The following is a 25,795-nucleotide window of genomic DNA, read 5'->3' on the forward strand; positions in this document are numbered from 1 at the left end:
CTGTCTCCTAGCGAATTTCAGACTTGGACGGGCTTGGATTGTGGCCCATTTTTGACCTAGTAAACGTCTGGATTAGAGAAATACTATCTCACAATGAATTGTAACTCTTTCCGTAAGCTTTCCAACACCACTTGAATCACGCCAATCCGATATCAGATGAGAGAGTTATAATTAAAATATGGAAATATGTCCAGGCTGTCTCCTAGGGAATTTCGGACTTGGAAGATATAGTTAGTTCAGAGGATGCTGAAAGCTCAAAGAACTGCTAGAGTAAGTGTCGAATTGCTAACTCAACACAAAAGGCACTCTCGAAGGAGGTAGGGACTCTTGTTAGGGCATCTTCTTCTAATCAATCTGGTAAGTTTCTTTCAAGTTTTTCTGTAGGTTCAAAAAATATTTTTGATTAGAAAGTCTTGGTTGCTGATAACCTTTAGGGGAAATCTTTGTGTTGTTCTTCTCCTCTAAATCCTTGTATCGCTCTTACTTTTGGGTCTGTAACTTTTGATATTTTAAAATGAGTCATTTAATTCTAGAAAAGGCATCCTACCTATGCAGTTGATTTTATTCAAACAAATCATCTTTCTTGCCAAAGAGATTAGATTTTGTAGAAGGGACTTTAATCCTTGACCAATTGGGAGGTGAGAGAGGCAGCTGGGACCCATAGGACCTTTTAGATAAATTGGAGTGCTTTGTAGTTAACCCATTAGGCCAGCTTGTCAAAATTGCTGTTGCCCCTAGAGCCTATGAAAGGAAAAAAGAGTGGAAAAAGAGTTGCAAAAATTAGACTCATATAAATTATTTTTTTGGGGGGGCGGGGGGAGGAAAGGAAGGAGGATTACAATTAGTAAGTTGGTAGAGTGAAGATTCTGAGTTGGAACATTAGAGGTTTGGCTTGTCTCGATAATGTTGTCAAATTAAAGATACTATAATCAAGCCTGTCCCTGACATTGTTATGATCCAAGAATCTAAATTGGAGATGGTGGATGGTTTTCTTGTTAGGAGCATTTTGGATTCTATATTTAAAGACTGGACAGGGTTAGCTTTTATTGGTTCCTCGAGGGGCATTATTATTTGGGATACCAAATTTGTTAGCAAATTGGATGTTCTCATTGTTCTTTTTCTGTGTTTGTTCATTTAAAAGTCGTAGGTAATGGTCATGGTGGCTTACCTCCGTTTATGGTCCTAATGATCTGTTGAGATTTTGATTAAATGCATGACCTAACTTGAAGATAGGTCTCTCCCTTTATTTATAATACAAATAAAATCCATTCTAATGACAATAATACCCTTACTAACTCTCACTAGTTAACATAGTAACAAACTTAATAATAATACTAATAGACATAAATAACCTGTAACATTCCCTTTCAAGTTGGAGCATAAATATCATATGCCCCTAGCTTGTTACAAAATAAATGCAACACAAGCACCCTTCCAAAGCTTTGGTAAGCAAATCAGCAAGTTGCATCTCAAACTTCACGTAAGCAGTAGTAATGAGCTTTTGCACAAGTTTCTCCCAAACAAAATGGCAACCAACTTCAATGTGTTGCATCCGCTTATGAAAGTCTAGGTTGGAAGAAATATGAAGAAAAACTTGATTATTACACATAAATTTCATAGGCTGAGAATGTGAAAAAACCAATTCTTCCAACATGTTCTTCAACTAGACAAGTTCACAAGTAGTGTGAGCCACAACTCTATATTCTGATTCGGCCCTTGGCTTGGCTATGACAGTTTTTTATTATTCTTCCAAGAAACCACATTACAACCAACCATGATACAGTACTAGGTTGTGGATCTTTGGTCAGAAGGCGACCTAGCCCAATCTGTATTTGTATATCCATGAATATAAGTGTGACCTTGTTCACGATATAGAAAGACCTATGCCAGGTGCACCTTTGAGATATCTCAAGATGCGAATTGTTGCCTCCTAATGACTTGTCCTCAGAGAATCTAAAAATTGACTTACAACACTTGTTGCAAAAGATATATCCGGTCGAGTGATTGTGAGATAATTCAACTTTTTAACAAGCCTATAATTCGAATTTTCAACGAGTCCCTGATATTGTCCAGGATAAGGCAACAAATCACCCATATCCAACACTAACTTGTTGTTAAGATCCATGTGCCATATCAACTGGTTTGGATCCCAACAATCCAATTTCATCCAACAGATCATGAATTTACTTCCTTTTTGACAAAATAGTTCCCACCCAAGAGGTATTTCAACGATCCCAAATCTTTGGTTTGAAACTTAATCCGTAGAAAAAGTTTGAGACTCTGAATACCTTTATAATCGTCACCTATAATAACAAAATCATCCACATATACAACAAGAAGGATCCGACTCGATGAAGTATGAGGATAAAGCACAAAATCATCCACTGCATGCTGTTGAAGACCAAACTCAAACACTGCAATAGTGAAACAACCAAACCATGCTCTGGGAAATTGTTTCAAACAATATAGTGCCTCCTTGAGGCAACACACTAAGCCTGACCCACCTTGAGCAACAAACCCAAGTGATTGCTCCATATTGACTTCCGCCTCAAGATCACCATGCAAGTAGACATTCTTCACATCTAACTGATGTAGAGGCCAATGACAAGTATTAGGCAAGGAGATGAACAATCATACTAACGTAAGTTTGGCAGCTGGAGAAAAAGTGTCAGAATAATCCAAACTATACACTTGAGTATACCCTTCAGCAACAAAACGGGCCTTTAGATGAGCCACACAACCAACCATCAACGTTGACTTTCATAGTGTATACTGACAACTAACACATACTTATCAGGAAGAAGAGATACCAAGTTCCAAGTGCCATTGTCTTGTAAAGCATTCATCTCTTCAACCATAGCACTCCTCCACCTAGAGTGGGTTAGGCTTTAGAAACAGATTTAGGAAGGGTTGTAGATGATAAAGCAGTAAAACAAAAAAAATAATAGGAAGGTGATAAGAAGTCATGTCAAACATAGTTGGAAATGGGATGTTGGATGCCTATGCATCTACCTTTCCAAACAGCAATGGGAGGATCAACGTCATGGGAAATATGATCATCAAATGAGGAAATCAAAGGCATTGTAGTAGAAGCTAGAGGGGACTCTCTTCCTTGGACCCACGGTTATGAATACACATGCAAATTAGGATGTTCGAGACGATGAGAAGGATTCGAACTACATGGAGACCCAGTTGGTTGGTTTTGACAAGGACAACAAAGTAAAATCTAGAAGATTAGGCAGAGGAAGAGGCTCATTGAGCAGAAGCACTCAGGGACTGGGCGTGGTAAGGTGTAGACTCAAAGAAGATAACATCTATAGAAACAAAGAAGCGATGCAACACACAACTATAACAATGATATCCCTTTTGAGTATATGAGTAACCTAGAACGACATTGTTTATAGCACAAGGATCCAACTTATCCACCTCAAGAGTTGGTTGATGAACAAAGGACACACACCCAAATATAGGAGGGAGAGAAAATGAAGGTGAATTAGGAAAGACAATGGTGTAGGGAATTTTATCACTGAGAATAGAGGATGACATCTTGTTGATTAGATAGAAAATAGTAAGGACAATATCATTCCGAAACACTTTAGGTACATGCATTTGATAAAGTAAGGTGCGAGTGATTTCAAGGATGTTTATTTTTCCTATTTGCAACCTCATTTTGTTGAGGAATAAGGGCACAAGATGATTGGTGGATAGTGCCAAACTGAGTCATATAAGTAGTGAATTATGGACCAAAATACTCTTTAGCATGATCACTTCGAAGTATTCGAACTAGAAACCAAATTGAGTCTTTATTTCAAAATGAAAGGCACAAAATATATGAAATAAATTGGAACAATCTTTTATTAAATATAGTCAAGTAATTCTTGAATAATCATCAACAACGGGTATGAAGTACCGGAAGCCCAACTTGGACATAACTCTAATAGGGCTCCAAACATCAGAATGTGTTAACATGAAAGGGCTTGCATCTCGTTTATTGACTCGGGAAGCGAAAGGGACACAATGGTGGTTTCCCAACTAACAAGACTCATAATCAAGACTAGACTTAGAATTAAAATTAGGAACAAGATGTTTCAACTTTTCCATTGAAAGATGACTAGGGCAACAATGAGTTTTGGAGCAGTGTGGTAGCAGCAGTGCGGGCGATAGAAGGAGATAGTAGCTCAAAGTGATAAAGTCCACTAGCTTCATGACCTGGGTCAATCGTCTTCCTCGTCTTCAAATCCTGAATAACCGCATAATTAGGGAAGAATGTTACTGAACAATTTATGGATTTAATAATGTTTCTAACAAACATAAGATTGAAAGGAAACGAAGGAAGAGAAACATAAGAAGTGGAATTTATAGTCCTAATTCTCTTGACTATAGTGGTGTATCCATGAACAAGAGAAATATAAGGTAAATTTGAAGGATATTGAACAGTAGAGAAAAAATTAGGTATATATGATCAGTGGCAGCAGAGTCTATGACCCAAGGACTAGGATGAGAAGTATTGGATGACTGGCATACCGTGGGATTACTTGTTTGGGCAAGAGATGCAATGGAAATAGAAGCTTGTTGTGATGCTTGATACTGCTGGAACTTGGAATACTCTTCCTTTGACATGGATACAGTTCATTACCTCGCACTCGATCCCAGAGGTCTAGAGTTGGTGGTGGTTGCATTGATTGCCCCCAAAGGTGTGAAGTCTGTGGTGGTGCATTGGCAACACGTGAAGGTCTACCGTTGAGATCTCAACACTGCTGAATAGTATGATTACTTCGTCTACAATGAGTGACCTGTGAGGAATGCCTCCGCCTTGTCCATCTTTACCATCACGACCACTCAAACCACCTCAATAACTTCTGCGGTTGTTTGGTAGAGAACCAGAATCAACCTTGTGTAACAAAGGCTGTCCCCTCAGAGCTAGATGCAAGACTAGGAGAACATGTGCTAAAGGAAGCATGAACGACTTACCAACTAATATAGCATTGCCACAACCTCACAACTCAACTTACGAACGCAGCTATTGCTCCAAGAAACTCACAAAGAAGCCTTTACGAACATCAAACAGCAACTAACGGATTACTATGAGTGCATGGTTGAAAAGGGTTGGATCTTTGAGCTAAAAACATGCCCATGCCCAATAGCTTGATAATATGGTCTAGAGAAGGAATCAAAACATGGTAGAGGAGAAAAAAAAAGAGAAAAAGGTGGCTAGGAACTCTCACACGTCAGTGTGTGGGGTCACACTATCGGCATGTGGCTGGCGCGTGGGGCACTTGCCGGTGACGTGGTTTTGTAGGGTTAGGCTTTAGAGGGTTCTGTTTTGGGCTATAGGTTTGGTTTTGTGAACTAATGAAGGGTGGAGGTGGATCCGAGAAGGGCAACGATGGGAATGTGTGTTCCGGCGACGACTGAGTATAATACGGTTTAGGTTGGATCATGCTTTGATACCATGTTGAGATTTTGATTAAATGAATGACCTAACTTGAATGTAGGTCTCTCCTTCTATTTATAATAATAATCAAATACATTCTAATGACAATAATACCCTTACTAACACTCATTAACATATTAACAAACTTAATAATAATTCTAAAAGACATAAATGACCTCTAACATGATCCTTGGTTGAGAGGTATTTTTTGGGATGAACTAGCTGCGGTTTATGGCTTGTGCTCCCTTAGTTGGTGTTTGGTAGGCAATTTTAATGTCACTAAATTTGCAAATGAAAAACTGAGAGGCTCCAGAATTACCTCAAGTATGAGGGGTTTTGATATATTTATTAGGGATTGTGAATTGAGGGATATTGCTTTTTTGAATGCTCATTTTACTTGGTTCGCTGAATTTTCTAGATTAGGAGCTACTAGGATTGATAGGTTCTTGTTTCCTACCAATTGGGAAGATGCTTTTCCTACTCTTACTCATTAAGTACTCCCTGAAGCTATTACCATTGCCTTTTGATTCTTGAATCTAAACTTGTTAATTGAGGCCCAACTCTATTTCGATTTGGAAACAAGTGGCTTGCTCGTACTGATTTTCGGAGTTTGGTTTGGAGTTGGTGAAAAAATTGAATTATTTGAAAGAGAAGTTGAAAACTTGGAATAATGACACCTTCTGTGATGTTAGATCTACAAATAGGAATATTCTTAAGGAGTTCTGGCGATTGATAGACTAACTGATAGGGGTCTCATTTCTAAGGATATTGTTGGAAGAGATATACAATTGTACAATGAGTTTGAGCAAGTTGTTTTATGGGTGTTCATTTTACTTTTATAGTTGAACCGAAGGTGTTCAACTTGAATTGCCTTGATTTATCTGCTTTTCATACATTGAAATTGCAGGGAGGCTTGTATTCTCCATCATGTTGAAGAAGGTTGAATTCTTGTGGGTTTTGAGATTGATGGTTGCTTTTTATGCTGGAACTCAAAGCCTTGAGGTGGGTCAAGGGGACCTTGCTCTTAGAGCAATAGGAGGATCCGTTAGTCTGAATCTTTGGTCGAATGGGAGGGTCATATTCTTGTGCCTAGAGAAGGTTATCAAAGGAGGCAGAAGGAAAAACTTATGCATCCTTGATGGATGATAGAGTTTAGGGTGGCGATCCTTCTTCATTGCTTTGATGGAATTAGTGATTGGTAACAATGAGTCTTGTGCAACTAGAACCTAGCTCACGATGCGCTGAGTCTGGATCTTGAACATTTAAAGGTCTGATGTGCAGGGGGATAGGGTGAGCTTCTCTCATTAGAGTGTTCTTTCCATGACGTGCTTAGAGGTGCCCCAACTATTGTGTCGATGTTCTTTGGGAGGCATAACATTTGCAATTGCTGGGATTGGGGGCAAATTGTTCCTAAACTAGCTTCTGCTCTCTTGCTATAGGATCTTATAATTCAAAACTTAAAAGTTGTGATGGGCCTATAAGTCTTGGAAAAATTCAGTCTTTAGCTGGTGGGCTATTAAGAATGGGCTACCTATGAATGTTTACAAATGGGTTGGGAGTTAAAAAGATATTAGCCTTGTCAAGGCTAGAGTCACAAGCCCATCTAAAAAGCAAATAAGCTAGAGATAACTAAAGAGATATCAAAAGGAGTATTGGGTCTTTCTAAACTAGGTGTGATGGGCAAAATTTGTGTTGAGGATGGTGGGGTGATTAAGGATGGATCTTGTTGTAAAGTTAGAGATGGAGGTGAGCAAAAGAAAAGAAGAGAAGAAAAGAAAGAAGAAATAAAGAGAAAGGAGGTGGCAGTTTATTGCAGTTACGTTGAACTCCAGGTCTGCCCTTCTATGTATTAATAACAATAGAAAGCTTGAAAGACACAAATACCCCTACTTACACCACATAATCTTCTAATACTTCCCTTAAATTGGAGGTGTATAAATACCACCTAACCCTAACTTGTTACAACCACTAGACAAGGCATACTAAAATAAAGCCTTCGTGAAAATATTGCCTGACTAACCCATAGATTTCACAAATGGAGTCCTCACAACCTTCTTCAACACAACATCCAAGCAACTTCAATGTGCTTTGTCCTATTATGAAACACTGGGTTGCTAGTAATATACATGGCAACTTGATCATCACAACATATCTATGTGCTTCTTAACCAAGAATCTCATTTTTGATATAAGAGACTTCAACCACATAAGCTACCACATAAGCTCACTCGCAGTATGAGCCATAGCTCGGGATTTTGCTTCAACACTGGATCTAGCTACAATAGTTTATTTATTTCTATGCCAGGTAACAAGATTACCTCCAAAAAATGTATAGTATCTAATGGTAGAACCTCGATCATCAACTGCGATAAGCCTAATCTGCATTTGAGTATCCCATGATCTCACAGTTTCTATTGCATTTATATATCAAACCTCTTCCAAAAGAGCCTTTGAGATACCTTAGAATCCTACAAACAGCATCTCAATGTGGTTGTTTTGAGATTTTCCATAAACTAACTCACCTCCCCCACAACAAATGATATGTTAGGTCTAGTGATAGTCTAAGTAAATCAACTTGCCAACCAACTACCTATATAGACATTTATCCCTAAAATCCAGTCCAACATCCTTGGACAGCTTCACATTGGAATCCATGCCAGTATCAACTACTTTAGCTCCCAACATACTAGTCTCATTTAGCTCCCAATTTACCAGTCTCCCTTTGTTGCACTAAATGATCTCAGTACCAAGAAAGTAACATACAGTACCCAAGTCATTGATTTGAAAAATTTCCTGCAGCCACTGTTTGACATTTGCAGTCTCACTTTGGTCATTGCTAGTGATGATGATGTCATCAACATAAACTACTAGAAGCACCACATATATCTTATTTTGGTGAACAAAGACCAAAAGGTCAGAGGAGCATTGAATGAAACCAAATGCAGGGACCATCTCACTAAATTTGTCAAATTTGGCTTGAGGAGACTACTTATGCAACCTACATACCTTACCGTACCCCCCCTCCCAAGCAACATATCCAGGAGGTTGTTTTATGTATACCTCTTTAGGCATATCTCCATATAAGAAGGCATTCTTTACATCCAATTGGTAAAAGGGCCAATCAAAATTATCTGCCTATGAGATCAATACACGAACATAATTGAGTCTAGCAATAGGAGAGAAGGTCTTAAAATAATCAATACCATATGAGAGTGTACTTCTTGGCAACCAATTGGGCCTTAAGCTGTTTGATAGAGCCATCAGGAGATATTTGACGGTCTAGACACAATGACAGCTAACCAACTCCTTACCAGGAGGAAGATTCACCAAATTGCACATCCCTCGAGTGGCCAAGGCATCCGTTTCTATATCCATTGCATGCTTCTACCCAGGGTAAGCAAGTGCTTCATCTTGTGAAGAAAGGATAGAGATAGAGTTCATTGACAAGGCAATGAACTCATAGGACTAGAAAGGTGCAAAACTGAAACAAAATAGGCAATAAAATAAGCAATTAATGACTGTTAAGTACATGTACTCTTCTGTTGTGCAATCGGCAAATCAAAATCACACTAGGATGGATTTCCAAAACTAGAACTCAAAACAATGGAGTGTAGGAGAGGCAGCTACATAGTGGTAGCTATTGAGATTTTGATTCCAATGAATGACCTAACTTAAAGATAGGTCTCTCCCTCTATTTATAACACAAATTAAGTACATTGTAATGACAATAATACCCTTACTCTCACTAATTAACATACTAACACACTTAATATTAATAATACTAAAAAACATAAATAACCTCTAACACTCCCCCTCAAGCTGGAGCATAAGTGTCATATACTTCTAGCTTTTTACTAATAAGTTTAGCACGAGCACCCTCCAAAGCTTTGGTAAACAAATTAGCAAGCTGCGTATCAGACTTCACATAAGCACTAGTAATGAGCTTCTGCACAAGTTTCTCTTGAACAAAGTGGCGGTAATCAACTTCAATGTGCTTCATTCGCTCATGAAAGACCAAGTTGGAGGCAATATGAAGAGTAGCTTGATTGTCACACATCAACTTCATAGGCTGAGAATGCAAAAAGCCAAATTCTTCCAGAAGGTTCTTCATCCAGACAAGTTCATAAGTAGTTTGAGCCATAGCTCTATATTCTGATTCAACACTTGACCTACCATCACAATTTTTGTCTTACTCTTCCAAGAAACCAAATTACTACCAACCAAGATATAGTACTTGGTTGTGGATCTCCGATTGAAAGGCGATCCAACCCAATCTGCATCTGTATATCCATGAATATAAGTGTGACCTTGACCACAATATAAAAGACCTGTCTTAGGTGCACCTTTGAGACCTCCTCCTCAAGTTGGTTGCTCCATATAGACCTCCTCCTCAAGGTCACCATGCAAGAAGACACTCTTCACATCTAACTTATATAGAGGGTAGTGACAAGTAGTAGCCAATGAGATGAATAGACATACTGATCTAAGTTTGGAAACTGGAGAAAAAGTATTAGAATAATCTAGACCATACACCTGAGTATACCCCTTAGCAACAAGATGGGCCTTTAGACAAGGCACAATACCATCAGGGGTGACTTTCACAGTGTAAACCTAGCGACAACTAACCACAGACTAGTCAGGAGGAAAAGGTACCATATCTCAAGTGCCATTGTCATGTAAAACATTCATCTATTCAACCATAGCATTCCTCCTCCCAGAGTGGGCTAAGGCTTTTGAAATAAATTTAGGAAGGGTAGTAGATGATAGAGCGGTAACAAAAAAATAGTAGGTGGATGATAAGAAGTCATAACAAACATAGTTGGAAATGGGATGTTGGGTGCCTGTGCATTTACCTTTCCGAACAGCAATGGGAGGATCAACATCATGGGGAATATGATCATCAAACAAGGAAACCAAAGGTGTGATAGTAGAAGCTAGAGGGGACTCTCTTCCTTGGAGCCGCCGTCTTGAATAAACCTACAAATTAGGATGATCAAGATGACGAGAAGGACTTGAACTACATGGAGACTCAGATGGTTGGTTGGGCACGGGCAACAAAGTAGAATCTGGAAGATTAGACAAAGGAAGAGACTCAATGAGCTCAGAAGCACTCAGGGACTGGGTGTAATAAGGTGTAAACTCAAAGAAGGTAACACTGATAGAAACAAAGAAACAATGCAGCTCATGACTATAACAACAATATCCCTTTGGAGTATATGAGTAGCCCGGAAAGTCACATTGTATAGCACGAGGATCGAACTTATCCATCTCAAGAGTTAGTTGATGAACAAAGGACACACTCAAATATACAAGGAGGGAGAGAGAATGAAGGTGAATTAGGAAAGAGAATGAAGCAGGAAATTTTATAAGTGTGAACAAAGGATGACATCCTGTTGATCAGATTGCAAGTAGTAAGTACAACATCATTGCAAAACACTTTAGGTACATGCATTTGATTAAGTAAGGTTCGAGTGATTTAAAGGATATGCCTATTTTTCCTCTTTGCAACCCTATTTTTTTGAGGTGTGTGGGCACAAGATGATTGATGGATGATACCAAACTGAGTCATCTAAGTAGTGAATTGTGTCCTTAGATACTCTGTAGCATTATTAGTTTGAAGTATTCGAACTAACAAACCAAATTGAATCTTTATTTTAGAACAAAGGGCACAAAATAGATGAAATAACTTGGAATGATCTTTTATTAAATAAAGCCAAGTCATTCTTGAATAATTTTTTGCAAAGGTTACAAAGCACCTGGAACCCAACTTGGACACAACTTTACTAGGACCCCAAACATCAGAATGAACAAACATGAAAGGGCTTGCAGCGTGTATATGGGAAGCGAAAGGGACACGATGGTGTTTTCCAAATTGACACGACTCACAGTCAAGACAAGACACAATCAAATTATGGACAAGACATTTTAACTTTTCTAGTGGAGGATGATCAAGACGACAATGAATTTGGAAAGGCGTGGCAGTAGTAGTGCATGCTATAAAAGGAGGTAGTGGCTCAAAGTGATAAAGTTCAGCAGCTTCATGTCCTCTGTTAATCATCTTCCTCGTCTTCAACCCTTGACCACAGAATTGGAGAAGAATGTCACTGAACAATTCATGGATTTTGTAATCTTGCTAAGGGACATAATATTGAAAGGAAATTTGGGAATATACAAAATTGGTGGAAGAAAAATAGAAGAAGTGGGATTTACACTCTGAATTCCCTTGATTGCTGTGGTCGATCCATCAACAAGAGTAACACAAGGTAAATTTGTAGGATATTGAAGAGTCGAGAAGAAGTTAGTATACCTGTTATATAATTAGTGGTAGTGAAGTCTATGACCCAAAGACTAGGACGAGAAGTACTGGATGATAGGCATATTGTGGGATTACTTGTTTGGGCAAGAGATGCAATGGGAAGAGAAGCTTGTTGTGACGCTTGATACTATTGGAACTTGCAATACCCTTCCTCTGACATGGATATAGCCCGTTGCCCCCCACTCGGCCCCAAAGGTGTGGAGTCGGTGGTGGCTGCATTGGCTGCCCCCAAAGGTGTGAAGTCGGTAGTGGCTCCATTGACAGCATGTGAAGGTCTACCATGGAGATCGCAACACTGCTCAATAGTATGAAAATTCCATCCACAATGAGTGCACTTACAAGGGGTACCTCTACCTTCGTCCATCTCTACCACCACAACCTCTTGAACCACCTTGATAACTTTTGCGGTTGTTTGGTAGAGAACTAGAATCACACTGTGTAGCAAAGGCTGTTCTCTCAGAACCAGATGCAAGAGTAGAAGAATGTGTGCTAAAGGAAGCACAAAGGACACGAAAATAAACATTGGCAAATGATGGCAGCTTGGCACTACTAAGTATTTGGGATCGGACTGCCTCAAACTCGGGTCTCAATCCCTCTAGAACCCAAAGGACTGTCATCTGCTCCCTTTGCTTCTGCATCTCACAAACGTCCGCAGTTATAGGTTGCACAATGTTAAGCTCTTCATGAATATGCTTAATATCTCCAAAATAATCTGCAGTGCTCCTATCTTCTTCTTGTAACTGGAAGGACTCCTATCTCGCTGAATACTTCCCCCCATGCTGTGGCTGGAAAGGCCTTCTAGTGAGGAGGAAATTCTTCAAACCCCCCTCAGGAATTGTAATGGCGACAAAGCTGCAGGTCCTGATGGTTTCACTCTCTTTCTTTCAGGCAAATTGGGACCTCCTCAAGTAGGAAATTATCAAGGTTTTTGAAGCTTTCCATGGAAAGGCAGATTTGTTAGCAGCTTTCACCTTTTTTGCCCTGATTCTAAGCATGCGGGCATCTTAAGCAAAAGGGATTTCTGTATCAGCTTAGTGGGGAGTTTTTACAAAACCTAATTTGAGGTGCTTACCTTAAGACTCAAGAAAGCAGTCCTGAAAGTCATTGGACGACATCAACATTCTTTTGTAGCAAGCAGATCTTTAGAACTTAGCAGGTTGTAACATTTTATATAGGCCTTTGATTTATCTAGGCGTTCATTTGGGTGGTAATCCTAGGTTTTAGGGTTTTAGGACTCACTTGTGAGTTGTGGCTAAATTCTTAGCATCTTGATGAGTGGAAGGGTGCTTTTTTGCCACATTGTTGAGGAGATGGTATTAGTTTAATTTAGGCATGTCTTGTGACTATTTCAGTATATTTTTGTCTTTGTTTAGGAATATTATTGGAGGTAAGATGGAGATGGTTGTGTGGGATTTTTTTTGGTTTGCTGGGGTTGAGAAAGAGAGATCATTTGGTCACGTGGGAGGTTCTCTATAGGCCTAAGGATGAGCTTGGGTTGGGAACTCCCTTTGGCACAAAATAACTGAAAGCACATTTGGTTCGTAGGAGAATGGATGAGGCGCTAATATAGGGATTAGAAATACTTGTGAGTGCCCTTTGAGGTACATTTTACAAATTTACTCATTATTCTTTCCTTTCATCTGGTATAAAATGGGGAATGGTTCTCGTAGTTTCTTTTGGGAGGATGTGTGGATGAAGCCTCTTTTTTTCCAGTCATTTTCTTGTCTCTTTTGTAGAAATCCTGATGACTGGGAGACTAAGAGCTTTCATCTTTGCTTTTGTTTTTGGAGGCCCTTCTAATAGGAGGGATGTTAAGTGTGAGCTTTGGATGCTGCCAGGAAGTACTGTTTTTAAATTTTTTTGATAATTTGATTGGTTCTTCCTTGTCTTTTGTCCTTGATTTTATTATTTTGAAGGCAAAATTTTGCACTGTAAATTAAAACATTTATTTTGTTGGTAGTTCTTAATATAGTTAATAATTATCGCTAAAAATCTGTTGCGGAGTTGGAGACCCCCTAAAGAGCTTTATCCCTAGATATATGTGCGCTTTGCTGTGGGAATTTTGAGACTGTTTTCATCTATTTTTGCATTGTTATGTTTCTTGGTGTTTGAGCATTAGATTCTTTGGTTTGTTAGGGGAGCAGTTGGACTTGTTCAGATTTGGGAAGTGTTTTTACTTCTTTCAGAGGATTGGAAGGAGTAAGGATGCCCGTAGATGGTGGCGATGTGCCATTTTTGCTGATTTTAGGGGAATTTATTTGGAAAGGAAAGCATATATTTCTCATGGAAAGAGTTGTTCTTTACCATTTCTCTGAGACAGAATTCGGTTTTTAGCCTCTCTTTTAGCTTTATGGACCACAAAAATGAAAAAAAATTCTTGAAATATTTCTGTTTTTTGCTTCATGTTTAGTTTTTTTCGGACTTCAAGCATGATTAGCAGGTGATTTTGATGTAATTATATTTTTATTTTTATTCCTTTTTGTAATTTTCTATTTTTTTTATAGGATTTCTTATCTCCTGCTTTCTATTCTTTTCTCTTAATGAAACTTCTTTGTTTACATTTCTTTTTGTGATGAAGCTGCTAAAAAGGTAACAAAACTGTAACCCTTCAGGACTTCTGGTCGGATGCCATTGGACTTTTTCTTCATGGACTGCCCTTGAATGATTTGTTACACTCCTCATCAAATTTATCTCCAATGTCTATATTTATGTAGTTGCTTTTGTTATTTGCTCTATTGGTAGTTTGTATTATTGCATCCTGAAGATTCACATGAAACCATACTATTGTGAGTTTAAGTGCTAATTGAATTTCTCAGGACCCTGGAAGAAGAGGAAGAAACATGATGGGATAGTGACAGAGAAGCAGCCAATCAGCAGCTCTTATGGAATTGATGGTCCTAGAAATTCAGATATGTGCTTTGGGTTCGACAGTAGGAGTCATTCGCTGGAGGTTAGCGGGCATTGTAGAAATTCAGCTAAGCCTACCACTGAAACTGGTACTACTAATAATGAAGGGGTTTCAAATGGAGAACTTGTACAATGTTCAAATCAGACTCCAATGAAGTCAAAGAAGCGTTTTCGACTCTTTAGGTGGCAGCGTCAGAGAAAACGCAGGCAACTGAATTTTCAAGAGACCAATCTTTTGAACCCCTTCACAACAGTTTGTTCCAACAAAGATAGCCTATCAGGCAGGCTTCAGTGCTGCTTTGATGCAAGCTTAAGTCATTACTATGAAAAGGTGCTTCCCTTCTAATAGAATGTGAGAAAACTTGGATTTCTATTTCAGTTTGGAGCAGTAGGCAGGTTATTACTATGTAGAGCCACCTGTTCCATTTGGGAAAAACAAGAGTTTTTTTTTTTTTTTGAAACTAGTTGCATCCAATTTGTTGTTCTTTGTGGCATGGCTTATAGAATGGCCAGAGATATGCTTTGCATTTGAACACGAGAAAACATGTAACAGTGATACAAAATGTTTATCTATTGGACCAAGGAACGTGATCTGGGTTGGATACTTTCGATTAGCTTATGCAATATACTAGGTAATAATTTTAAATAGTGAACGCTTTTTAAGTATTTAATGAAAATCAATAAAAAGGCTTAATCTTAGAATTGAAAAATGAGGAAAAAGATAAAATTTGAGATTATTCGCAAATTAGAGTAATTGACGTTAAGTTCGCATTAGAAAAAGATGGAAAATTGTAAAAGCTATAGGACTAGATGACATCTCAATTGAAGTTTGGAAATGCCTAGGTGATAAATGGAGTTATATGGTTAACTAATTTATTTAACACAATGATGAAAACTAAGAATATGCCATACAATTAGAGTGTTTATATGAAAATAATGAAGATATTCAAAATTGTAATAACTAATGTGGAATTAAATTTATGAGTTATATGGGAAGGGTAACTGAACAGACTAAGGTTAGAAATGAGGTTCTTAGAAAATCAATTTGGATTGTGGAAGATTGACCATTGAAGCTATGTACCTTTTAAGAAGATTAATGGTAAAGTTTAAGGAAAAGAAGAGGAACATGCATATTGTTTTTATTGACTAAGACAAAGCCTATGATTGGGCACCTAGAGAAGTTCTATGGTGGCTTTTAGTGCAAAGCAGAGTATGTAGTTGTTATATTGATGTCATTAAGGATATGTATGATAGAGTAATGACTAGTGTTAAGACTATAGGAGAAGAGTCTAGGGAATTTCCAATCATAGGAGGCATAAATCAAATATTTTCTTTGAGCCCTTATCTTTTTGCGTTATTGAGGGATGAACTTACTAAAATTTTTAGGATAAGTAGAAATAAGACAGAATATATGAATTGTAATTTCAATTGTAGGAGGAATATTGGAGAAAAGATTAAACTTGATGGTCAACTACTAGATTTAGATACCTTGGGTTGATTATGCAAGCTAAAGGAGAAATTGAAGAAGATGTTGGGCGTGTTGTGTGATCGTACAATGCCCTTCTTATAGGACAGGTATGAGACTAGCTTTGCTATATGGATTAGAATGCTGGGCAACTAATAAATGCAATATCCCAATAGTAAATGTTGTTGAAATGAGAATGTTAAATTGGATGAGTGGTATAATATTAAAAGATAAATTAGGAATGAACATATTTGTGGCAAGTTGGGCATAGCACTTGTAGAAGACAAGATAAGAGAGGGTGACTTAGATGGTTTGGGCATTTGTAATATAGGCCAAATAGTACACCCGAGAGGAGGAGTGTGCTAGTTACTGTTAGTGACAATAAAAGGGGCGGGGGTAGACCTAAAATAACTTGTAATAAGATGGTAAGGATCTAGTAGCTCTTAAATTGTTGGAGGAAATTGCCCATGTGTTAATTGGCAGAAAAGGTTTCATGTAGCTGACCCCACTTTAAGGCCTGGTTTGTTTTTTGTTGTTGTTGTTGAATGCTCTTTAAGTGCATGCATATACGAGCAATAATTAAAAATTAAATGTTTAAATGTTTAATGAGTTACAGTTTGGCCTGATGTCGATTTGTGTAATGTATAAATGAATGTTTTTAGATGTCGAGGCTGCTCAAATTCCACTATTTACAATACTTTTTTTTGCAAATAAGTTTAGAAATGGTAAATTTGAATATTTTCTGACTCATAATTTGGCTGAATATTATTGTTGCCATGTGTCTGCAGGGAAGTTGATTTCCTGGCTGTGTACTAGATAACAGATTTTCCATATTATATATATTTATAAGCTTTTCAATTTGCATCTCTGTATCTCTCCCTCCTCTTTTCTGCCCTCTCTTTTCTTGGAAGCAGTTATGTACATTTATCAACTTGTTAATTGTTAATGCTGTTAAAGAATACCAAGTTAAGAATTTGAATCATATATACATATTTAGCGACTGTTTTAAGTATTTACCGTGACACTGTGAGACAGAAAATTGCACAAAATACCAGTTCAGTGTGTATAGTGTTTTTGTGTACAACTATATTCAGCACCCTTCTAAAATTTTATGTAGATCTAGGACTGGGAGTATGTTGAATCACAGTAGTGTTAACCAGCTTTTTAGAGAAGAGAATTAATTACGTTATGTGATGCTGAGGATAGTCCTAGCATGCTAACACACACACAACTGTAAAAGATTGTCCTAGCATGTTTCTGAATACGAGAATTGAAAAAAGTAAAGATCATTATCAATCTGCCTGCTTCCTTGATGAAAGGCTTGGTTGTTTGAGATCCACATATTGTTTCTGTTGTATCAAGAATGGCAAGTGCGTTTGAAAACAGTAACCCTGAGGTTAGCTATATGATGCCAAAGTCAAGTAGTCTTGTATTGGTACAATGGCACAAATGCAATAAAACAGCATGCTTTGTGCATTTTTGGGAAATGATTTTGTTACAATGTTGCTTAAGGGGTATTATTGACCTTTTATGTATACGAGTTTATTATGAGGTTTTCTCAATAGGGTTTGCTCATTTTTGTTTCTGTTTTTGTTTTTGTTTTTTTTTAATTTTTATTTCTTTTTTTATTTTTTTCCCTTGATTTCTTTCTTGCCTAGGTTGTAATTCTCCGTATTTTCTTTTGTAACATATTTCTTTTGCAATAAAAGAAAATAAATACAGTGGACTACCTAATTATAAATGGCTTCTCCAGTTTTTAGAAACTTTCTTCTCCCCATTTTGTTTCCTCCCTAGCATGGTATCATATATTTGATCCAAGACCTAGAACCCTAAAAGAACCAAATGCTAATTTGATTTCCTACAACTATCCTCAACCCCTATGGCCCAACAGTGAATTCTGAATCTATACTGCTAGGATCTTTGCCATATCTACCGAAATCCCACTCCCAGTTTGATCTGACCTTTTCCGTTTGTTGTATGAAAAATCAATATCATAGGCCTTCTGGAACTCACTTTGGCCAGACCCAAAATATTGGCGGTCCACCAGCTCATGTACTGTCACGTGTCGCTTGCTGGCTGATGTCTCTCTGATGCCACTCATGGCGGGGCTATGTTAATATTTGCTTTTTTTCCCTGGTTTGTACAGATCCGCTTCAATTCACTTCGCGATAGTCAATTTGTTAGATCTTTATTTTTGGATAAAAAAGAAGATATATTAAGAGAGGGAAATTACAACCTATGCAAGGATATGAAATCCTCAAGGAAACGGAAACAAAAAAAAAAAAAAGGGAAGATCAAAATTTACAAAAGTTAACAAGAAAACCCCTCTTTTTAAGCCCTTCCCATTGTAATTCACTGAACAGTTCAAGTTTGTTAGTTCCCTTTGACCTTTCTTCACCTTAGTTTTGTCATCATCAAGCCGAATTTTGCATTCTATAGAATCAAACAAATTTATACCCAATTTATCCATCAAAAGCTAAGCTTGAAGATCCTTCCCAGAAATCTCCTCTATGGGTGTGGGAAAAATTCCATCATTACCCATTTTCTTTTTGTCTGTGTCATCATTTTCAATAGTATTAATCACCTCCAGTCCTACCATTGGAGGTGGTGGCACATATGTCAAATTCCCAAGAAGATCAGGAGTCAAAAGCATACCATACTGTTCCCAAATCTTGTCCAGAAGTGAACCCCCATCACATTCAAGACCGCTAATGCCTTCACTGTCAGTGTCCAAAACAATTTCCACTTCCTTTTTTCCTTGCAGATGCTAATCCTTCCTCTAGTAACATTGGCTCTTCCACTCTTAAACTTCCTCTTTAATCTCTCTTTAGAATTTTTTTGACCAGAAGAATGTCACTTTTCTTCAAATTTTTTCCTCAGTTTTTTTTTTTTTTGATAGCAAAAGGAGTTCATTAGTAGCAAGAGAATTTACAAGGGGGAGGAAAGGCATCTCCCAATAAAATCTGGAACAAACCAGAAAAAAAATAAAACAACAAAAAATAGAAATCAATCCAACCAATCCTTCCAGTCGCTATTTAAATCCTGATACACCATAAAGAGGTCAAGAACTAAATCTTTTCTCATGCCAAATTCAAATTCAATTTCTTCCCAAAAAAAAATTTGCGCTTTATGTTCCAACCAAAGACCCCATAGAATTGCATACTTACTGCAATTCCATATAGCTGCCCTAGCCTTCCTTCTACCGAAGCTCACAAAAGAAGTGATTAACAAACCTTCCACTGAATAGGGGCAGACACAACTCTCTTACATAAAACCGACCAATTTATTCCAAATCCTCATGCAAAATCACAATGCAAAAAGAGGTGAGAGGCTGTTTTGGAGTTCCTATAGCAAACATCTGGAGAGAGAGCCTTCAAAGGTCTCCTTATCTGCAGTAAAAGAAGAATTTCGTTAATAGAATAAGAATATACAACTAGGAGAATAGGACATCTCCTTAACATAATCTGGAAAATCTAGATAAAAAAATATAGAGAGAATCTGCAGCAAGTTATTGGTATTAGTTTTATCAAGCACAAGCAACCAAGTAAACACTTTAACTTCTGGGGAACTTTAACCTTCAAAATAACTGAATAAAGAGGAAAGGGGTAATATGAATAGGTCAAAATCTCAAAGAATGATTTACAAGAAAAGGTTGCCTGAAATGAAGTTTTGAAGAGACTGGAAATCCACTCCCATTATCCCCAAAGAAAGAAATAACTTTGTTTGGCTGGGAGCACAATCAAGAAAGACAAGGAAACGAAATGGAAAAGAATCATTCCCGAGCCATCGGTCTTTCCAAAAAAGAATCCAGGATCCCCTCTTCACTACAAATTTAGTGTGAGGGGTGAAAATAGAGTAAATCTGGGAAATAGACCTCCATGGACTCCCCAAGAACATCTCAAGCTAGCATTGGTATCCCACCCATTGTCATCCAACCCAAACCTTCTGCGAATAACTCTATGCTGTAGGGAATTATCTTCCAAGGGGAAGTGCCACAACCATTTAGCTGAAAGAGCAGTGTTTTTAGACACCAAGTTACCAAGAGCCAAAACCCCCCCTCCTTTTTAGACTTACTGATCTCTGCCCAGTTTGCTAAGTGGTCCCTATGACGCCCCAGACCAGACCACAAAAAATCCTTCATAATTCTCTCAAGCTTGCTAGAGACTCCCACTAGAATTCTAAAAACAGATGAAAAGTAGAAAGGGATGCTAGAGGGATAAGCCTGGATTAGAGTAATGCTACTGCTAAAAGAGAAAATGGCACCCTTCCAACCATCTAATCTCTTCGTAATTCTGTCCACTACTAGATTCCAAAAAATCCACCCCTCTAGGATTCCCGAGTGAAACCCCTAAATAAGTTAGGAGCCATTTTAATAAACCACACCCCACGTCTGCTGCCCAAACTCTAGTGCTCTCATTGGGTACATTTAGGGCTGCTAACCACTTTTCCCCATATTATAAGCCTAGAGACTCTGAAACATTAAGAATACCCAACATTGTTCTAAACAAAAGATTATGATCGTCAAGAAAGAAAATGGTATTCCTCCAACACTTTTCCTCATTTGTAATCCCATCTGCACTGCATTTCGATTAGTAGAAACCTTTTGAAACTTAATTTATCAGAATTTGCTTCATTACCTGTAGTCTTTCCCCAAACCAACAATAAAAAGAATCATCCCCCCCCCCCCCTTTTTTCTCATCTGCTTCAGACTGTCCACTGAAGTTTGTCTCCTCTACAGGAAAAACCTCTCCCTCTGGAAAAAACAAAATCATCAGCCAAACTTCCTGATTTTTTGAAGCAAACCTTTATCTCTTTGAAACAATTGTTATCTCCCTCTAATATTTCCGAAACTACTGTTATTTCCTCTTCGCCATCATGAATCTGCTTCAAAGATGAGCATTCAGTTCTCTGGGTTGCGTCTAGATTCTGCACTGAAGCTTGGTCAATTCCAGGCACCTCTTGGACTTCTTGAGAAGGAATTTGGGCTTTGTTTGAAAGGGATGCCAGAAGAAAATGTTTTAATTTAGTAATTAGGTTGTCTAAGTGGGGTTATTTTTGTTCTTAAGTCTTTATTATTATTATTATTATTATTATTATTATTATTATTATTATTATTTCTCTCCTCTTCTCCTCGCCTCCATCTCAAACTTTTCAACATAGTATCAGAGCACTGCACTCCCCTAAATCTGATTTACCTGAACTGATTCTGATGCTCTGTTTTTCTTTTCTTTTTTTAAATCCTCCCTAATCAGTTCTCAAATCTGATTTTCTGGTTGGTTTGAGAGTTTTTTGGGGACACTCGTCCTCTTGGTTAGGCTGTGGCACTGTGCAGCATCCTTGGTAGGAAGCTATATGTTTTTGTGGTGGTTTTCTGATGTGAAGTCAGTTGTTAATATGTTTCTAATATACTGATGTTGCTGTTCCTCTTGGTCAGTTGTACTCTGTGGTTTTCTGATGACGCTGTTTTGATTCTGTGTGTTTGTCATTGATTGCTTTTGCAATCTTGTATTGATTTCTTGTCTGCTTCAATTGGTGTTGGATGACTTATGTTCTATTCTTGCCTGCACTAGCTTCCAGTTGCTGCCAGCCATAATGCCTGTAACTGCTGCCAAGTTGTTTATTGAGTTCCTGCAGTACTTTGTTGTGGCCTTCCCTGTTCTTTGTGGTTATGATTCCTCCGAGGATATGTAACCTCAGTTCTGTGGTCATAGCTGCCTCTTGGACTTCTGGATCTTGGAAGTTCTGAAGTGCTGTAATATCTGGATCTTTGAAGTCGTGAAGTGATATTTTATGCTGGTGTGTGCTGCCTGCATATTCTGAAGCTTCTTCTTGTGATAATTCAGCCATGGTTACTACCTCTAACCGTGGTAGGAAAGTTTTGGAGGGCAAGAGGATGAGGCTTGAATTGCAGTCATGGAAGTGGTACTGTAGGATGAGGAGTTTGTCATGGCAATTCTTGCATTTGCACACATTGTGGGCAGGACAGTCATACCATTGATTGCTGTTGGGATCTCGTTAGGAAACCGAATTGGGTCAATAAGTCTCTTGTGGAGTGCGATTGTATTGGTGACACTTAAGATGAACGTAGTCACTCCACTGGGGAGCCTGAGAGGACCATAATACTATTCTTTGCATGGTTTGTGATAATCATACCCTTTAGGCTGCAGTAAATTTAAACTATTTTGATAAACTAGCTTCACTTGCTTTGTTTTGCATTAAACAAGTTCATACTAGCCATATTATTCATTAATTGAGTTGTGTTAACTGTTATTGGGAATTCCATTTGACTTATTGGTTGTGGGAGGGACTTCGATGAAAGCAAATTATGAGGGTTACGCTAAAACATAAACAACATAAGAGTTTGGGCAGAGAGAAAAAAAAAACAGGATGGGGCATGCTGAAACTAGGTGGGACACCTGGAAGCACTACAAACCAGCAGCAGCTGCTGCCTGGCAGCTCTGAAAACCAGCAGCCAACACCTAGCGCACAGATGGCAGCATTGCAGGACCCTTGTTGCCACGAGCTGCTGCAGTCCTGCCATGTTTCCAGCCTAGAAGGAGACACTTGGCAAGCAGCTGGCAGCAAGTAGCTGCCGTCTTGACCTTTCCAGCCTGGTAGAGCAGCCTCCACACAGAAAAGAATACCACAAACTCTTTCTGTAGAGAGAGAGAGAGAGAGACAGAGCGAGTGAGAGGTACCTCTGCAGAAAATCCAAGAAATTCAGAGAAAATCAGGAGAGAATGTAGGAAATTCATAGGGAAACTTAAACTAAGTTGAAGAAGCTGAAAATCAAGGTAGGGTTTCTTAATTTTCATTTACTCATGTAGGGATTTTTGGTATTCAAAGGAAATAAGGGTAGAAACTTGCATAGAGTTGAATCCTAATAAGGGAGATTTAAGCTTGTTACTTTAATTACTTGATATGGCCACATATATGTTTTCTTTGATTATCATAGTTGCATATCTTGTTTAGCTGGGAAATTTTTTTGTGGTAAATATTCATCTTGTAAGGACGATCATTTTACTTGCTATGGAAAAGCTTGTGTATGCATATGTTGAATTGCTGTTGTGTGAAATAGCCGGCACCATGTGTTGTTATGGCTGTGATATAATGAAATTTGAACAAGTAGGGATTTTGTCTTCCTTGAGTGCAAGGCCCTAAACCACTGGAGTGTATTGCTGCATTAAGTGGTGGCTGGCCAGGTTGGATTTTGGCACTTGTCCGCATTAAGTGGTGGTTGGCAAAGCTGGAATTTGGTACTTGTTTGAGATAAACTGTGCACTTAGTTGGGATAGCGCTGGTATGTTGAACAATATGTGTAAATGCATGCTATTTGGATGTTTTGCGATGGTTACTTTGGATGAACATATTGCTTAAAATAAAATGTGTGTTCATGCACCTTATGATTATGCATGCATATAAGAAATCATATGTTAAGAGTGTTGAAGTCTGTTAATGGTTATTTAGTCATTTAGTATTATTACTATGTGTTAGAGTTTTGTTAGTAATAAGTGTGAGTTAGTAAGGATATTATGGTCATTCCCATTTTTTCTTGACATATATTATAAATAGAAGGAGAGACCTATCATTGTGTTCAGGTCTTCCATTTCACCGAATTATTTAACATGGTATCAGTGCAAGATTCTGAGACCTAAACCCTAATTGTCAGTCACCATCAAATGGAAGCGCAAAACCCTAAATCTGCTACATGTCTACCATTTTAGAAGAACTTCCAGCAACATTATAGCCGCAAAAAAAGGCCAGCAGCTGCTGGAATGCAGAGAAGTTGCAGGAAAATTCTTGGGTGACACTGCCAGTTCAGGAACACAAGATCTGCAACAGATTTTGCCCAAAAAAAAAAACACCTGTCACCCACAGACACTGCCAATCTGCCTCTACGAAAATCTTATCTCCAGCAGCTTCCCTACATGTCCTCATGCACCAATCGAAGGCTGCCAGGGCCAACCTCGCGTGCCGGAGCGTGAAGCAAATTACAGGCATATTGTGACCTGAATTCTTCCAGCCGGGCTCGAATCCCTCTATAAAAATATTATTGATGTTTTTTGTGATGTTTTTTGTTCAAAGATCTTACCTTTTTTAGTTGTTCATTTACGACATCCGAGAAATGGTTGTTTGGTGCTTCTCGAAGTTGTTTCTCAATGTTTGTTGAGTTTACTGAGCCTGAAAGTGGTATTTGCTGTGTTTTTCGATTGGTACGTTGTGGACTCGTGGGTTTCTTCAATTGTCGAAGGTTGTTTATGTTGGGATCAAGTTGGTGAATTTGAAAAACATGGTGCCTGCTGTGTGTTTTTGATTTTCTGCTCTATTGAGGTTGTTTTTGTGTTGGGATGGAGTTCCCAAATCCCAAGAGTGTGTCTCCCGCGTCAGTTACTTGTTTGAGTGAACAGCGTACTATAGCTGTTTCAGGGGAAGAGTATTTAAAGTTTCTGCTGTATCAAGCATCCAACCAAGCTTCTCATCACATTGCATCTTTTGCTAAAAAAGAGTAACCATACCATCTGCATGTCATCTGGTATCTCTCCCACTAATCCCTGGGTTATCGACTCTGCTGCAACTGACCATATGACAGGTGTCACCAACTTCTTTTCTACTCATCAGTATTGTACAAATCTACCTCGAGTTACCCTTGCTGATGGGTCCACTACTGCTGCTAAGGGAATAGGAAGAGTAAATCCTATTCCCTCCATATCTCTTTCTTCTGTTCTCTACATTCTTAAGTCTCCCTTTAACCTTATGTGTGTTAGTAAAATTATGAAGTCGCTGAATTGTTTTATAACCTTCTTTCCTAATTTTATTCTTATTTAGGATCTGAAGACGAGGAAGGCGATTGGCATAGGATGTGAGGCTGAGAAACTTTACTACTTTGAGTCGCTCTCTTCTCCTATTGCCCGTAGTGTTGCTGTAACACCACATCAAATCCATTGTGATCTTGCTCATCCATCATTGGACAAGTTAAAACAGCTAGTTCCTACTTTGAGTTCCGTGTCTACCCTCGGTTGTGTGTCTTTTCACTTAGGAAAGCATCATTGTGCTCCCTTTGCCTCTTGAGCCAATAAAAGAGTCATTAGCCCTTTTATGTTAGTCCATTCTGATGTTTGGGGTCCTAGTCGTGTCACATCAAAGTTAGGGTTTCAATGCTTCGTCACTTTTGTCGATGACTATTACAGAATGACTTGTTTGTATGATATGCCAGTTTGAATACTTCGTAGTGATAATGCTAAAGAGTACTTTAGTACTCAATTCATTACCTATATGACAAACTTTGGTATGATCCATCAGTCTCCTTGTGCTCACACTCCACAACAAAATGGAGTTGCAGAGAGAAAAAATAGACTTATTCTTGAAGTCACTTGAACCCTTTTGTATCAAATGAGTGCCCCCAAGATTTTTGGAGTGATGCTGTTCTCACTGCTTGTTCTCTCATCAATAAAACGCCATCTTCTGTCTGCAGTGGTAAAATCCGATATTCTGTAAGAACCCGAACCATGATATATGGGTTTATTATGTAAAAGAGGGGTAAAAATGGAATTGTACAGATTTCGTAGACGAGGCCATAATTCGTCGACGAAGCTAGTGAAGAATTCGTCGACGAAATTCAGAGGTTCGTCAACGAGGAAAAACCGAGAGGTGGAAATTGGAAATATTAGGATTCG

General features: G+C 38.3%; 1 protein-coding gene across 4 annotated transcripts in view; it reads left to right on the top strand.

Annotated features, from left to right (window-relative positions):
- LOC131144065 (telomerase reverse transcriptase) overlaps nt 1-25,795 on the top strand; it is a 120,606-nt gene that overhangs the window by 31,742 nt on the left and 63,069 nt on the right. For all 4 annotated transcript variants that reach the window (XM_058092434.1, XM_058092433.1, XM_058092436.1 and 1 more), the window contains one exon: nt 14,566-14,987. In XM_058092434.1, the coding sequence (XP_057948417.1) occupies nt 14,566-14,987 (422 nt within the window). The remainder of the gene's footprint in view (nt 1-14,565; nt 14,988-25,795) is intronic.

The sequence above is a fragment of the Malania oleifera genome, chromosome 12, assembly GCF_029873635.1.
Source record: "Malania oleifera isolate guangnan ecotype guangnan chromosome 12, ASM2987363v1, whole genome shotgun sequence".
In the NCBI taxonomy this organism is placed as follows: domain Eukaryota; kingdom Viridiplantae; phylum Streptophyta; class Magnoliopsida; order Santalales; family Ximeniaceae; genus Malania; species Malania oleifera.